Source organism: Talpa europaea (genome assembly GCF_964194135.1).
Source record: "Talpa europaea genome assembly, chromosome: 7".
In the NCBI taxonomy this organism is placed as follows: Eukaryota; Metazoa; Chordata; class Mammalia; order Eulipotyphla; family Talpidae; genus Talpa; species Talpa europaea.
In genome coordinates this window covers 1-13,030 of record NC_140074.1, presented here as the reverse complement: position 1 = coordinate 13,030, position 13,030 = coordinate 1, and the positions used below count along the sequence as shown (strand labels likewise).

Below are 13,030 nucleotides of genomic sequence, written 5' to 3'. Positions count from 1 at the left end.
CTCCCTGGTGGCCTCCGGGTCCGGGCCGCGACCGGCTCCCCGGCATCCGCGGCCGCAGCGGCGGAGCTCGCGTCCGGGTCGTTCGCGCCGGCACGTGGCCCCCCGGGCGCGGGGGCCCTTCTGACGTGGCGCCGCCCTTCTGGGGCTTCCCTCCGGCGCGCAGGCCTGGGGGTGCGGCTGCCGCTGTCCCCCGCGGCCCGGGCGCGCTGCTGCTGCCCGGGGAGAAGGCGGCGTCGCCCGGGCCAAGGATGGGGGCGCGGGGCGCCCCAAGGCGGGGCGCGGCGGGGCCCCGAGCCGCCGGCGGGGTCGGTTCCGCTGGCCGCGGCGCGTCGCCGGAGCCCGCCTCCCGGCCGGCCCCCCGAGGAGCCCCGCACGCGCGCGCCGGGGCTCTGTGCGCGGGCCCGGGGCGGGCAGCCCTCTGGCACGCGCTCGGCCTGCGGGGCGCGCCCAGGGCCCTCCCCCGAATCTTGGGAAACCCACTCTGAGCCGCCCGCCCCGCGCCCCGCCCCTCCCCGGGAGGGAAAAGGCGGCCGCCGTGGCCGGGCTCCCCGGCGCTGGGACCAGGAGCCCAGAGGACCGGAGGACGGACGCGCCATCGCCACTTCAGGTGGGTCCTTGTCCGAGGGCTCCCCTACACCAGGCGCGCCCCAGGGGCAGCCCCGGGCCCCCATTCCCACCCGCGCCCCTCCCCGGGCACTGCCACTCAGGAAGGGAGCCCGGAGGGTGCGGGGAGCTGCCCTCACCCACCCTTGCGGGGCACCACTCGGGGCACCTCCGTGCCCAGGGCCCCTGGGCTGTAGGGACCCCGAGCCCCGGTGAGGGGCCTCAGCCTGGCTTTCCCCGGCAGGCTTTCCCGGGGCTGTCGCTGGTTCCCCCCCGCCCCCCGCCCCAATGTCGCCTCCTCTGTCCCCCGCGCCAGGCTAGGCCATGGACCCTCACGAGATGCTCGTCAAGAACCCGTATGCCCATGTCAGCATACCCCGGGCGCAGCTGCGGCCCGACCTGGGGCAGCAGCTGCAGACGTCCCCCTGCTCCCCAGAGTCGGGGCCTCTGCCAGAGGAGCCCTGCGCCCCCGAGCCCACCGGCCTCCCACAAGTGAGCGAGACTCCGGGCTGCGAGGGGGCCAAGGGGGCAGCGGCTGGCCAGGGTCAGCAGGCCTTGCAGCAGCCCAGCAACCCCTACGGCTGCGGCTGCGGGCAGCGCCCAGCAGGACTGACCTACGCCGGCCTGCCACCCGTCGGGCGTGGAGACGACATCGCCCACCACTGCTGCTGCTGCCCCTGCTGCTCCTGCTGCCACTGCCCACGCTTCTGCCGCTGCCACAGCTGCTGCGTCGTCTCCTAGCCCCACCTGGGTGGCCGCACCGCGGCCTGGGCCGGCCACTTCTTGCCTGGACAGAGGCGCTGACCCACGGAGGCCATTGGCCCAGCTCGGGTCTAGAGAGGGAGCCCTGGGCACAGCACGGGCAGCCTGGGGTGCCCTGGCCACCTCCCCGGGGCCAGGCCGCGGCAATAAAGCAGAGGAAGCGTGTCTGGTGACTCCTCGTTCGCGGTGGTCCCTTGGGGTGGCCCCTGTCTGGAGGACGCCAGAGCCCCAGCCTGTCTGGGCCACCAGGGTGTGGGGAAGCTGCCATCACGTGGGCCGCAGGCATCTGGCCTGCCGGGGACGCGACAGGAGGGGCGGGAGTGTGTTCCCTGCGGGCCTGGGTTTGAGCTGACCCGAATTCCTTGAGGCCCAGGCCCCGGCCGAGACGGGTCAGCCTGTGCATTGGACACAGGACGGCGCTGAGCCCGCACGAGGTGGAGCCCTTGATAAGGCGCAGGAGGAAAAGAAGGTTGGCGGCTGCTCGGGAGGGCGGCACCAGCAGGTTTCGGGGAGTGGGGCCTGGTGGCCGTGAGTCACGGCGCGTCCTCGGCTGGGCGTTTTCTGGTTTCTCACCAAACACCCGACTTCCTGATCACCTCCGTGGGCTGCTCTCCGCTGCCGCGGCCTGGGAGTCTGGAGAGGGCGGGGCCGCCCAGACGGGCCAGCACACAGGCTGCTGGGCCGTCCGGGGAGCTGAGCCACATGAAGCTGGGCTGCCGGGCCAGGAGTGAGCACCACGGCCAGGGCGGGGGCCTGGCAGTTCTGGGCTGGGCAGGGGTGGCCAGAGGAAGGCGCCCGGCAGGCCTCGCAGGCCAGACGGGTCCCGGGGCCAGCCCGCCCCTGACCCGTGGTGACCAGCCACCCGCAGGGCCGGTCTCTGGGCGTGGGCAACGTGTCACTGGCCTGATGCACGGGACTCGGGCGTGCCAGGCTGCCTCCAGGCCGGCCCCCACGGGAGCACGACCCCACCCGGGCAGCCACGGAAACCCGTCTGACCAGCCTGGAGACTGCCAGCGGAGAACGAGGCACGGCCCCTGTGACCCTTGGCTTCCTCCCAGCCAGTCCTGAGGGTTCCGGGGTCCTGACCCCTCCCGCCGTGCCTCCACGCCCCCTGCTGTTGTGCCGGGGGCTGTGACCAGGCAGATTCCCAGGAGTGAGATCTGCACGCGAGCGTCCGCCTTGCGGGGCTGGCTCCAGCCGGCCATGTGGTGTCGCAGCCCTGGCCCAGGCCCTGATGGAGGTGTCCCCTGCTGGCTGGGCAGCACCGTCCTGTCCTGCCGCTGGTGCCTTGCCCTGGCCCTCCGGCTGCGCCGGACACAAGCTGTGATGGAGCCAGAACAGCAGGCCCCTCACGGCTGACAGCAGGGCTCCTGGCAGGCTTCCTGGAGGAGGTGACGCTTGACCCAAGAGCTGGTGGATGGGCCAACGCCAAGAAGAGCCTGAGAGTGGGGCGGGGTGGGGGTGGTCTGGGCCTGGAGAGGGTGGGGCGTGGGCTGGGGGGCACCTCATCTCCTGCCGCATTCCTAGTGCCGCTGGATCTAGTTGCAAGCGTGCCGTGGCTGAAAGGGGAGCCCACGCCCGCCCCACAGCCGCCACCTGCCTCCTCACAGGCTCGTCATACTCAGCCAGTAATTCGAGCCGCAGGGAAGAGGCCGCAGGGTGCCCTGGGATCCCCCATCCTGGCCACCCTCGGGCTGGGCATAGCCGCCCAGGGGAGCAGATGCAGGTAAGAGCAGCCGGGCCGGTGGGCGTGGGCCAGGGCTGGGTAGGGCGGCCAGGGAGAGGCGCCAGCAGCAGGACAGGACAGCGCTGCCCAGTCAGCCCCGGGCCCCACGGGGCTATGCCCCAGCCCCACGGGGCACCCCCACAGGCTTGCAGAGGCTCCCGTTCTCTGGACTGGGGTCCCGAGACGAGAGCCCTGACCACCCGGTCAGCCGGGTGGTGGACGGCCGGTGGCAGCTTCCCTGCACGCTCCCCAGGATGCTGCGGCCCGAGGGGCCCCGGGCCTCCACGGAAGGGGTGGCCGCCGGCGCCCGGCGGGGCGACTGCATCGTGTTACTCTGCCTACGACCTGCAAGGGCGCCTGCCGCGCCGCCTCTACTGCGGCCACACCTTCTGCCAGGCCTGTGTGCGGCGGCTGGACATGGCGGCCCACCAGCAGCGCTGGATCCCCTGCCCGCAGTGCCGCCAGAGCACACCCACGCCCTGCGGAGGGGTGGCCATGCTGGACCTCGACCTGGCCGCCTTCCTGGCCGTCAGGGCTGAGCGGGAGGCGCCCTGCGTGGAGCCCCAGGCCCCCGCGCCCCTCGAGGGCAGCGCTGCCATCACTCAGCAGCCAGCCGGGCCCCTCCCCCCGCCCCACTGCCCCCAGCCCAAGCGCTGCCGTGGGGGCTGCTGCAGCCTGTGCTGGGAGCCCCTGGGCAGCCCTGAGGTCTGAGCCCGGCCCCGCCCACCCCCAGGGAGCTGCCCCCACGGGATGCCTGCCTGGGCCCCGGTCACTCCAGGCCAACCCAGGACCTCTTGGGAACTGAGTGGCCACCCCAGCCGGGACACCCTCGAGCCCCAGTCCGAAGTGGAGACCCTACTGGTGGCTGGTGACCCCATCCGTTCTGGTGCAGGTCCCTGGGCCTGGACGCGGCCTGCCGGCACGGGGCGACACACTGCTGTCCACAGCCCCCACAGGCCCGGCCCAGGTCTGCACTTGGCCCAGAGGGTGACCCTGAAGGGACCCGGTGCCAGAGCCCAGGCCGGGGTGCAGGCTGCAGGGCGAGGCCTGGCGAGGCTGCTCCTGCTCGCTGCCCGGGTGCCGCCCCTCCCCGTGGACCTGCGTCCAGAGGCCTGCAGGGAGCCGGCGCCCCGCGACAAGGTGGCCCTGTGACGTCCACGCTCAGCAAAGTCCATCGAGCGCCACTGTGTGTCAGGCGCTGCCCTGGGAGGACGCCTGAGGCGGTCAGCGAGCCACGCCGCAGCCAGTTCTAGGCCCAGAGGCCAGGCCCTCAACCAGCCCGAGGCCGCACGTCTCGGCACAGCCACTTCCCAGGGGGTCCTCCCCTGGCCCCAGCTTCCTTCTGCCTGCCAGGGGCCACTGCAGACCCTTCCGAGGGCGCAGAGCAGCCTCCAAGCTGTGACGAACCCCATCAGGCTGCTACGCCCGGGAGCCTCCGTCACTGGGAGCCCCAGGAGGGCCACCGCTGGGCAGGGGTGGCAGGACTGGGAGGGCTGCGAGCACCTGCTGAGAAGACAACCAGACCCTCCTCCCTCCTGGGGCAAAGTCCCCGCACTCTGTGACCAGCGGGCAGCGGGCAGGCCCTGGACTGACCGGCCTGAGCGGGCAGCCCAGCAGGGGGCGCTCTCCCTGGACGTGCCAGGCAGGAAGGGCGCTGACCCCAGGCCCCAGGGGAGGGTTTCCTGCAAGTGCATGCCGTGGGCTAGGCAGCAGTGGCCTGGGGGGATTGCAGAGGAAAACATGTCTCCTGGGCTGGGGCCCGTCACCCCGGCTTATCCGCCAAGCCTCTGGCGGGCCCGGCCCAGACAGTATCAGGATGTGAACGGGCCGGCCTCTGGGCTGGTGCCCTCTAAAGCCACCTGGACCTGCTGCCCACCACCACAGGGCCAGCAGAACCAGGGCTGGCGTCCCACAGGCCCCGGGCTGGTCCGGCAGATGGCCGGCGTCCTGCAGTGCCTGTCCGTGCCATGCTGCCGTCTGCCGGTGGCGTCCAGGAGGTGGCAGTGATGCCCGGCCCGGCCCTCCGCGCTTCCCGGCCGTCCCAGGGTGGCCCCAGGGAGGCTGCCCCCGGGCTACGCAGGTACCCCTCAGGCCTCAGCTCCTGGGTAAACATTAATGGGGCCCAGCGGCCGCGGTCATGTGGGCGCCCGGCGGATCTTTGACCCGCGGCTGCTCCCGCCCTGTGTCTCCTCCCCGCAGGTGCCCCTCACCACCCTCACAGGTAGGAGCTTCTAGAAGCAGGTCGGGAGCCCAGGAACACTGTGCCCGGGGCGGGTGACCTCCAGGGCCAGGGCTCAGGCCCCACCCTGAGCCTCCAGGAGCTAAGGGCGAGACACCAGCCCGGGGGCAGGGGGGAGTGAAGGAGCGTGCCCAGGACCAGAGCCCGGGGAGCTGGCGGGAAGCAGGGTCGCGCGCTGGACGGGGCTCCAGGCCCTGAGGAGGCAGAGGCCGCGGCGACGGGACATGGAATCCGGGGGGCACCCAAGCCCCTCTCCCTGCCCCCATCACTGGGGGTGGGGCGCTTATCAAGCAGAGGCGTCGCCGTGTGGTATCAAATGCCAAAGTCTACGGCAGGACCATCTGCAGTGTCCCCGATGACACCTGATCGCAGAGACTGCCGTTTCCGGCCTGCACCCCAACACTCCGGGCCCCGTCACCTACCAGGCCAGACCAGCGAGGCGAGGGCGCCGGGAAGCCAGGGTCTCTCATCTCTGCCCCCGACCCGGACGGGGCTCTTCTGACAGCCGCCTGAGGTCACTGGAGCCACCCCCCGAGGATGGAGGACGGGGCTCGCTGGGCCCCAGCGGGAGGGCGGAGCGGCAAGGCCTCCAGTGGGGGCCGGGCGGAGAGGGGAGGGTCTGACCTGTCCTCCCCCTGCAGATCCAGGCTGGGGCCTGGGTCTGTCCTTGCCCGAGACCCATGCCGGACCCCATGCCAGACTCCCTCACGGGCGGCCAGGCCCCGCAGCCCACTCGGGACACGGTCGGGCTGGTGGACCAGAGTCTGAAAAATGCAGGTACCGGACACCCCAGGCCCAGGAGGCCGGCCCGGCCCTTCCCCTGGTGCCCGGCGCTTGATTCTCGGGTAGGGGTGAGGGGCTCTGGTGTCCCCAGAGGAAGGTGGACGCCCTAGGGGTTTGCGACAGCGCTGCAGGCCCCCTCCTGCTCCCGCCCCACCACAAGCGCCTCAGCTACCTGCCTTGTGCCTGGCGGCCCCCAGGGGCATGCTGGCAGCGGCTGGGTCCCTGGCCCGATCTGACCTCAACCCCTGCAGGGGCCTCCGGTTCTGCCCCCGTCTTGGAAGAAGAGGGCACAGACCCCTGGGCCCTCCCACAGCTGAAGGGCACTGGCCAGTCCTGGAGAGGTAGGTCTGGAGGGTCTGGGTGGCCGGCCCTACCCTCAGGCTCCACGCGTGAAGAGGATCTTGGGGAGAGCAGATTGGGGTCTGTCCCAACGGGACGTGCAGAGAACCCCAGGACAGCCACACTGGGGACTCCTCTCAGCCCTGGCCCTCCTCTGCCCTCCTGCTGGGAGGCCTGGTCCTCGGCAAAGGAATGAGGGGGGCGTTCCCTGGGGGAAAAGAGCGGGGACACCGAGGCCCTGGCCTAGGGCGGAGGCGGCGAGGGCCGGGGAGGAGGCAGGGCCTGCCGGGCGGTGCGGTGCAGGGAACGGCTGGGGACGGTCTTCTGCTATGTCCTCAGAGCTCAGCGTGGCCGGCAGGGTGAGGCGGGTGGCCATCGGCTTCCTGAAGGCTTGCGGGCTCCTGGGCTGCCTCTACCTCTTCGTCTGCTCCCTAGACATCCTGAGCTCTGCCTTCCAGCTGGTGGGCAGTGAGTGACACCCACGGTGGGGGGGCCGGGGGGGCAGCAGCAGCCAGCCCCCGCAGCCTCAGAGCCCCTCTCTCCTGGCTCCAGGCAAGGTGGCCGGGGACCTCTTCAAGGATAACGTGGTGCTGTCCAACCCTGTGGCCGGCCTGGTCATCGGCGTGCTCGTCACGGTCCTCGTGCAGAGCTCCAGCACATCCTCCTCCATCGTGGTCAGCATGGTGGCCTCCAAGCGTGAGTGTTCGGGGGGGGGGGGGGGGCGGGGCGGCAGGAGGTGGGGGGCGGGGCGGGCGGAAGCTGATGTGCGCCCCCCCAGTGCTGACTGTGAAGGCGTCTGTCCCCATCATCATGGGCGTCAACGTCGGCACGTCCATCACCAGCACCCTGGTGTCCATGGCCCAGTCGGGGGACCGAGACGAGTTCCGGAGGTGAGCAGGGCGGGGCAGGGGCAGGGCCTGCAGCAGCGGAGGCCGCGCCAGGCCACTGACCAGCCCGCTCTGTGGCCCACAGGGCCTTTGGGGGCTCAGCTGTGCATGGCATCTTCAACTGGCTCACAGTGCTGGTCATGCTGCCCCTGGAGAGCGCCTCGGCCGCGCTGGAGAGGCTCAGCGAGCTGACCCTGGGCTCTACCAGCCTGCAGCCGGGCACGCAAACCCCCGACATCCTCAAGGTGCTGACACAGCCCCTCACACACCTCATCGTGCAGGTGAGGGGGCACAGACCCAGCCCCGGGCAAGCCGAGGATGGGCTGGGAGGCGCGGGACCCCGGCCGGCCGCCAGCTGGACCTGCCGCAGGAGCCCCTGGCGGGTGGCGAGGGCCCAGCCCACAACCGATCACCTTGTCCGGCAGCTGGACCCCGACGTGCTGGCGGCCAGCGCCAGCGGCAACGCCACCAACAGCAGCCTCATTAAACGGTGGTGCGGGAGCAAGGAACCGGTGAGGCCCCCTCAGCCCCTCCCCGGCTTCCGTCCCCCGCAGCCCCCCACACCGCCCGGCCGCTCGAGCCCGCCCTGCCTTGCCTTGCAGGCTGCGGGGAACAGCAGCGACTGCGGAGACCTCTGCCCGGGGAACAGCAGCTCGGCCTCGCAGCTGATGCACTGTGAGCCCCCGCAGCGCGCGCCCCCCGCCCCGCGCCCCCGCCCCCGCCCCCCGCGCTCACCCGCCCGCCCCGCACAGGCCACCACCTGTTTGCCAGCACGGAGCTCTCGGACCTGGCGGTGGGCTTCATCCTGCTGGCCGCCTCGCTGCTGGTGCTCTGCTCCTGCCTGGTCCTCATCGTCAAGCTGCTCAACTCCGTGCTGCAGGGCCGCGTGGCCGGGGTGGTGCGGGCGGTCATCAACGCGGGTGAGGGGCCGGGCGGGGCCTATGGGGCTGCTGGGCCGCGTGGCCGGGGTGGTGAGGGCGGTCATCCAGCGAGTGAAGGGCCTGGGGGTCCGGGAGTCCCTGGAGGGTCGGGGTGGGGGTGGGGGCACCTCGGGAGGGGGAGGGGAGGCAGCGCAGCGCTGACACCCTTCCGCCCCCAGACTTCCCCGTCCCCTTCTGCTGGCTCCCCGGCTACCTGGCCATCCTGGTGGGCGCCGGCCTCACCTTCGTGCTGCAGAGCAGCAGCGTCTTCACCGCCGCCATCGTGCCGCTCATGGGTGAGCAGACGGGCAGGGTGGGCTCCGGGGTGGGGGCGCAGAGCTCCCTGTGACTCTCAGCTTCTCCAGGGGTCGGGGTGATCAGCCTGGAGCGGGCATACCCCCTCTTCCTGGGGTCCAACATCGGCACCACCACCACGGCCCTGCTGGCCGCCTTGGCCAGCCCCTCGGACATGCTGCTCAGTGCTGTCCAGGTACTGTCCCCTGCTCCCCAAGTGTCCCTCTTGCAACACCAGTCCTGGGCGGCCCTCAGCCCAACCCCGTGGGCAGGAAGTGCGAGGCCTGCCCTGGAACCCCCCTACCTGGCTGCCGGCACCTGCACCCCCACCTCCTCAGACCCCAGTCTACTCGTTGCCAGCCCCAGGGTGGATTCTGGGACTGATGGCCCCGGGGCCACACTGCCCCACATGTCCCCTTTCTTCTGGCAGCCTGTCCCCAGCCCACCCCCGCCGTGCTCCGGGCTTCCAGGGCAGGGGCCTCTAGGATACCACTAAGCTCAGCAGGCCCCTGCATGGCCCCCACATCATCATCCCACCCCGTGTAGGGGTCCATGCCGCCGCCCCTTCACAATCCCACTTCCGGGACAGCTCCCGAGTCCCCAGCTCTGCACCCCCAGTTCCACTCAGCCTGCTTCTGCCCATCCTCTCAGACACCCCTCCGCGGCCACAAGTGGCCACAGCTCCCCCACCGCCTGCTCGGGCTGCAGACAGGCACAACCCGAAGGCCGGACCCCAAGGCCTCAGCCCCCAGCCCAGGCCTTGAGCCACACCCTCCGGGAAGCCTGCCACCGCCCCCCCAACACCAGCTGCTCCAGACGACTCCTCCAGGCCAGCAGCCGGGGCAGGGCTGTGTCCCTCCCCCCACAATGGCCTGGAGCCCTCCCCACAGGGCCAGGCCAGAGCCCCTTGGACGAGCGGAGGCATGAGGCGAGGGCCACGCTAAGGCAGCCGGGGGCGGGGGGCCTGGGCAGACCCTGCACGGGGGCAGCGTGGAGGTGCACGCCCTCAGCTGGCTGGACCCTGCCTGTCCCGATGCCAGTCCTAGCCAGTGAGCGGATCCCCCGCTCGGCGTCCCTTTTGCCAGGGCAGGGCTGGGCCGGCCGCAGGGCTCCGGGGCCCCTGCCTCAGCCAGCTCCCGACCTCTGCTTGCCCTCTGCCCCCAGGTGGCCCTCATCCACTTCTACTTCAACCTGGCTGGCATTCTGCTGTGGTATGTGGTACCCGTGCTGCGGCTGCCCATCCCACTGGCCAAGAGCTTCGGGAACCTGACCGCGCGCTACCGCTGGGTGGCTGTCGCCTACCTGCTGCTTAGCTTCCTGCTGCTGCCGCTGGCTGCCTTCGGGCTCTCCCTGGCAGGGGGCGTGGTGCTGGCTGCAGTCGGGGGGCCCCTGCTGGGCGTGCTGTTCCTCGTGGTGGCTGTCAACCTCCTGCAGCGGCACCGGCCGGGCTGGCTGCCCCGCCGCCTGCGGTCCTGGGCCTGGCTCCCTCGCTGGCTCCGCTCCCTGGAGCCCTGGGACCGCCTGGTGACCCGCTGCTGCCCCTGCCGGGCCTGCAGCTCCCCACTGGCCACCAGCAAAGAGGCTTACTGCTACGACAATCCCGAGGTCCTGGCGTCCCAGCCGCTGTGAGGGCTGGGCCGCCACCCCGCCGGCCTCGGGGCGACCTGCGGATCCCGGGAGCAGCAGGCTTCTGAGTCACCTGGCCCCTTCTTTGCAAATAAACGTGGCCGTGTCCCCACCAGCTGACCAGGTGCTGGCTTCCCCTGGGCAGGGGCTGCCCGGGCAGGGCCCCCTGGCTGGGGAGAGGAAAGGGTGGAACCTATGTGCCCCCTAGCGGCGATCCGGGGGGAGCAGGCGGCGGGTCTGGGTGGGGAGGGAACAGCCGTGCCCGCTGTGGCCCTGGCTCTCTGGGCCTGCCGCGGTGGGGACAGAGGCGCCGAGTACCGGCCGGCGCAGGGCGAGGCAGCTTCCCGAGGCAGGCAGCTGTCCCTGGCGCCGGCCCCCACCCACCCCCCTTCCCAGCTGCCTGGCTCCCGGCCCCCTGTGGCACTCGGCCTGAGACCGATGAGAAGGGGACAGGCCAGGACCACAGCCCGGAGTCCCTGCTGTCCCGTGTGTCCCCCGCCTGGCTGAGAGGTGCTCAGCCCCCCGGGGGTGCTCCCAGCCCTGCCCACGCCCGCAGAGCACCAGCACACCCATGACCAGCTGGGCCTCCAAACCCAGCACATGTGGGGTCAACAGCGTCCACCCCTAGAACCTGCACAGAGCCAGGTGCGCGAGACAGACGCACAGGCCTGGGGCCCGTCCCTCCCTGCCGGGGGGGCTGCCCTGCCGGGCCCAGCTCCCACCACCCAGACCCTGTCGGGGCCAGACGTGACCGGTCCAGAAGAGGTCCTGTCCCCCACACCCCTCCGCCCAAGGGCTGCCCCCATGTGCCTCCTCAGGCCCCCTCAGTGCCCCCACGTCCCCCAGGCCCCTCAGTCCCCTTTCCCCCCTGGATCCCCTGGGGCCTAGCTCCCTTTCTTCCCCCAACAAACTTCCAGGCCTCCTAATTCTGGAGTTTGTCCTGCTCATTGAGCGTAGTGTAAGCTGTTTGGGGAGCCCTGAGGACCCCCACGGGAGCAAGACCCCTGTGGCAGGCTGGTGCACTCCAGCTCGACCCCCACTTCTGAGACCCCAGACCTCAGGGTACTCTCGAATGGAACCCCGAGGGGCCTGGTCCCACTCATTCCCTGGGGAGGCTTTGGGGGACTCCTCCTCCCCAGGGTGGGGGGCAGCGAGAGGGAAGAGGACCCAGCACCTCTCTTTCCGGGGCGGGTGAGGGCGCCCACAAAGGCTGACCGCAGGTCCTCTGAGGCCGCGCAGGGCTGCGTGCCTGCTGCCCCTGCCGGGCGTAAGGCAGCCTCCCCTTGGGACCGCGCTGCCGGGGAACAGAGCCGGCCTTGTGGCTGCTCTGGCAGCTGCGGCCAGAGCGGGAGGGCTGGGGCCCGCACCCCCAGAGCCCCCCGGCCGGCCCCAAGCAGGCTCGCCTCTGCACGGCTCCGAGCGCCCTGGCTCGGGGTGCCCAGGGCCGCCCTCCACCCAGGCCAGCAGCAGGTCCGCCCGGTGGGTGGGGGCGGGGCCCGGCGGTGCACCTGGTGCGGGCTCTGGGGCTCACACCCGGCATGCGCCACCCGCATGTCGCCAGAGGAAAGGGAGGCACCACATGGGCACCCGAGCCCACGGGCACAGGCCCCAGGCCGCGGGGCTCTTTCCAGTGAGGAGCCTCAGGCCGCCGAGGCTCTGACCCGCCTGCGTCTCCGTCCGGCCACCACGGGGCTCGGCCCGTCACGGGGAACCCGAGCTTCTCCCCCCGGCTTGTGACAACCCACGGCCGGGAGGCCCGGGCAGCTCAGCCCCTGGCAGGGCGCGGCGAGGGCGCAGGACGCGCCCGCAGGGCCCGAGAAGGCGGGCGCCGCGCCGGGGGGAGGGTCTGCGAGGGCGGGGCGCCCCCCGGGCCCCGGGCCGGGCCGCCCCTGCCGACGCCCCCGCGCGCGCTCCCCGGAGGGGCCGGGGCAGCGGGCAGGCGCACCCGAGGCCGCGGCGCCGTCCAGGGCAGGCGGCCGGGCCCGGGCCCCGCCGGGAAGCGCCGGGGCGGAGGCCGCGGGCCGGGCGGGCCGCGCGCACCCCCCGCGCCCCTGCGTGTCGGCTCAGCCCCGGCCCGGCCCGAGCCGGGCGGCGAGCGCGTGTCGGGGCAGGCCCGCGGCGGGGGCGGGGGGCGGGGGGGGGCAGGCCCGCGGCGGGGGCGGGGGGCGGGGGGCGCGGGGGGGCAGGCCCGCGGCGGGGGGCGGGGGCGGGGGGCGGGGGCGGGGGGCGGGGGCGGGGGCGGGGGGGCCCCGGCGACCGGCGCGCGGCCAGGGCGTCTCCACAACACCGGCCGGGCGGGGCCTCGGGCGCTCCCCGCGGCGGCGGCGCGGCCCGGGCGGGGAGCGGGCGCGGCCCGCCAGAGGCGCCGGCGGCGGGGGCACCCGGGCCGGGGCCGGGGGTTGCGGGCACGACGCCCCGCGCCGGCCGAGGGCGCCCCCCGCCCCGCGCCCCCGCCCCGCACCCCGCACCCCGCGCCCCCGCCCCGCGCCCCGCACTGCGGCGGTTGCCAGGACGCGGCCCCACGCAGCGCGCAGCGCCGGCGCCGGCGGCCGGGCGGCCAATGGGCGCACAAATCAATCATTTGAAACGCCCAATGGACGCAGCGTGCCGGCCCCGGGAGGGGGGACTTGAGAGGGCGAGCCGGGCTCTCGGCCGACCAATGGGGAGGCGGCGGCTTTAGGCAGGCGGGCCCTAGGGGCCTTGAAGGACGGGGCTGGCGCCAATCAAATGCAGAAGGCGGCCGGCCTCGTTCTGGCTGCCCAATGCGGGGCGGGCGGGGCGGGCGCGGCGGGCATATAAGCGGCGGCCGAGCGTCGGTTGTAGCACTCCGCGCGCCCGCCCGCCCTCGGCC

At 73.0% G+C, this 13,030-nt stretch overlaps 3 protein-coding genes across 3 annotated transcripts; all 3 read left to right on the top strand.

Moving 5' to 3' along the window:
- The first annotated feature begins 20 nt into the window (after window positions 1–20).
- CYSRT1 (cysteine rich tail 1) lies at window positions 21–1,486 on the top strand. The gene is made up of 2 exons (XM_084236726.1): window positions 21–607; window positions 920–1,486. The coding sequence occupies exon 2, from the start codon at window positions 928–930 to the stop codon at window positions 1,342–1,344; it is 417 nt and encodes a 138-aa protein (XP_084092852.1). The 5' UTR covers window positions 21–607; window positions 920–927; the 3' UTR covers window positions 1,345–1,486.
- Window positions 1,487–3,345: 1,859 nt separating this feature from the next.
- On the top strand, window positions 3,346–3,802 carry RNF224 (ring finger protein 224; the record flags this gene model as incomplete). The annotated part of the gene is given in 2 exon segments (XM_084236361.1): window positions 3,346–3,416; window positions 3,418–3,802. Coding segments are annotated over 2 exon segments (456 nt in total).
- A 1,426-nt stretch (window positions 3,803–5,228) lies between these two features.
- SLC34A3 (solute carrier family 34 member 3) lies at window positions 5,229–10,215 on the top strand (the record flags this gene model as incomplete). Its single annotated transcript, XM_084236252.1, is given in 16 exon segments — window positions 5,229–5,267; window positions 5,270–5,291; window positions 5,294–5,312; window positions 5,972–5,996; window positions 5,999–6,107; window positions 6,365–6,454; window positions 6,792–6,920; window positions 7,005–7,148; window positions 7,231–7,342; window positions 7,425–7,620; window positions 7,765–7,851; window positions 7,894–8,014; window positions 8,092–8,259; window positions 8,439–8,555; window positions 8,625–8,749; window positions 9,718–10,215. Coding segments are annotated over 16 exon segments (1,968 nt in total). The 3' UTR covers window positions 10,183–10,215.
- Between the last annotated feature and the right edge of the window lie 2,815 nt (window positions 10,216–13,030).